We start from the raw sequence: 1312 nt of genomic DNA, 5'->3' as shown, positions 1-1312 counted from the left end.
CACGTGGTGATGTGTGGTCCAAAGCGGGGCTCGTCACCGGACACTCCCGGTGAGCTCGAGGCAACGTGTCGGTTACTAGCCGGTGACCGGCATCATACGGCGTTATGTTTCTGGAAGTTAGTTACAGGTCGATGACGTGTGTACCTACCTTGTGATTGGAGAAGGAACTGGGCGAACTGATGGACCCACACGTGAGATCAGAGATCCGTCCAGCGGATAGCATCAGATAAGTTGGTTGCACGCGTCGGCAGCCGTCTGATCGGCTCGTGCGGCACGGGAATCATCGCCGTCCGATAAATGCGCTTGCCCTCGGGCAAAAGAAATCAATGGTATTATATTAAATCGAGATCAGGAGGCTGTTGGGTGAGACCAAGACCGCCGGTTGCGGTATATATATATATAACCTTTCCCTTCGCCCCTTCCCGAACCAAACCTCGTTACGTGTTGGTGATGGCGGTGGAGACGATTCCGACGCGAAATGCAGGCTCGGCGACGGTGGCGGTCACCGGGTCGAAGGAAGCGGCGTTGACGATGGGTGGAGGGAGGAAGGCGTCGCACTTCCGCGGTGTCAGGAAACGGCCGTGGGGCAGGTTCGCGGCGGAGATCCGGGACCCGTGGAAGAAGACGAGGAAGTGGCTGGGGACCTTCGACACGGCGGAGGAGGCAGCCCGGGCCTACGACGAGGCCGCCCGCAGCCTGCGGGGCCCCAAGGCCATGACCAACTTCGGTAACTCCGTCCCCGTCGTCGAGATCCTTCCCTCGGCCGCTGCTTCCGCGGTGCCAGCGCCGCAAATAAGCTGGAGCTTGGCACAGCCGTGGCGATCGGGCTTCCTGGCGCTGGCTCCGGCGCCGAACGGGCAGGATATGTTCCTCGGGTGGCAGTCGAACCAATCGAAGTACTCATGGTACCGGTTCGAAGCGGTAAAGATGGTGGTGAGCGAGCAGGAGGAAGCGAAGAAGAAGAAGAAGAAGAAGTCGTTCGACTTTGATCTCAACCTGCCCCCTCCTTTCATCTGATACAAATCAGACGGTTCGACTTTGTCATTTTCTCTCGTTTCTGTAATGCTATTTCGGCACATCAATTAGGGCTAGCAGGCTTCGTCTCTAAAAGTAAAGGAAAAAAGAACCGGGGATTCCTTGCGGGCTGCGAGTTGATTTTTTCTTTGTTTTCCTTGCCTCCTTCGATGATCAGTCGAATTGGTGCTTGAAGTCGTTCGATACGTAGTGGCCGACAGATTTGCAGAAATTGACGAACGGATTTGCCATCAGAAGCCTCTTCTAGAGAATAGTAGGCTGTTGAATCGAGGGAGTA

The 1312-nt window shown here is 56.0% G+C and overlaps 1 protein-coding gene across 1 annotated transcript; it reads left to right on the top strand.

Moving 5' to 3' along the window:
- Positions 1-450: 450 nt before the first annotated feature.
- LOC103984679 (ethylene-responsive transcription factor 4-like) lies at positions 451-1017 on the top strand. Its single transcript, XM_009402228.3, has one exon. It carries the CDS (start codon positions 451-453, stop codon positions 1015-1017), a length of 567 nt encoding a protein of 188 aa, XP_009400503.3.
- Positions 1018-1312: the final 295 nt, after the last annotated feature.

The sequence above is a fragment of the Musa acuminata genome, chromosome BXJ2-5 (genome assembly GCF_036884655.1).
Source record: "Musa acuminata AAA Group cultivar baxijiao chromosome BXJ2-5, Cavendish_Baxijiao_AAA, whole genome shotgun sequence".
Lineage (NCBI taxonomy): Eukaryota > Viridiplantae > Streptophyta > Magnoliopsida > Zingiberales > Musaceae > Musa > Musa acuminata.
This window is presented reverse-complemented; position numbering and strand designations above follow the sequence as displayed.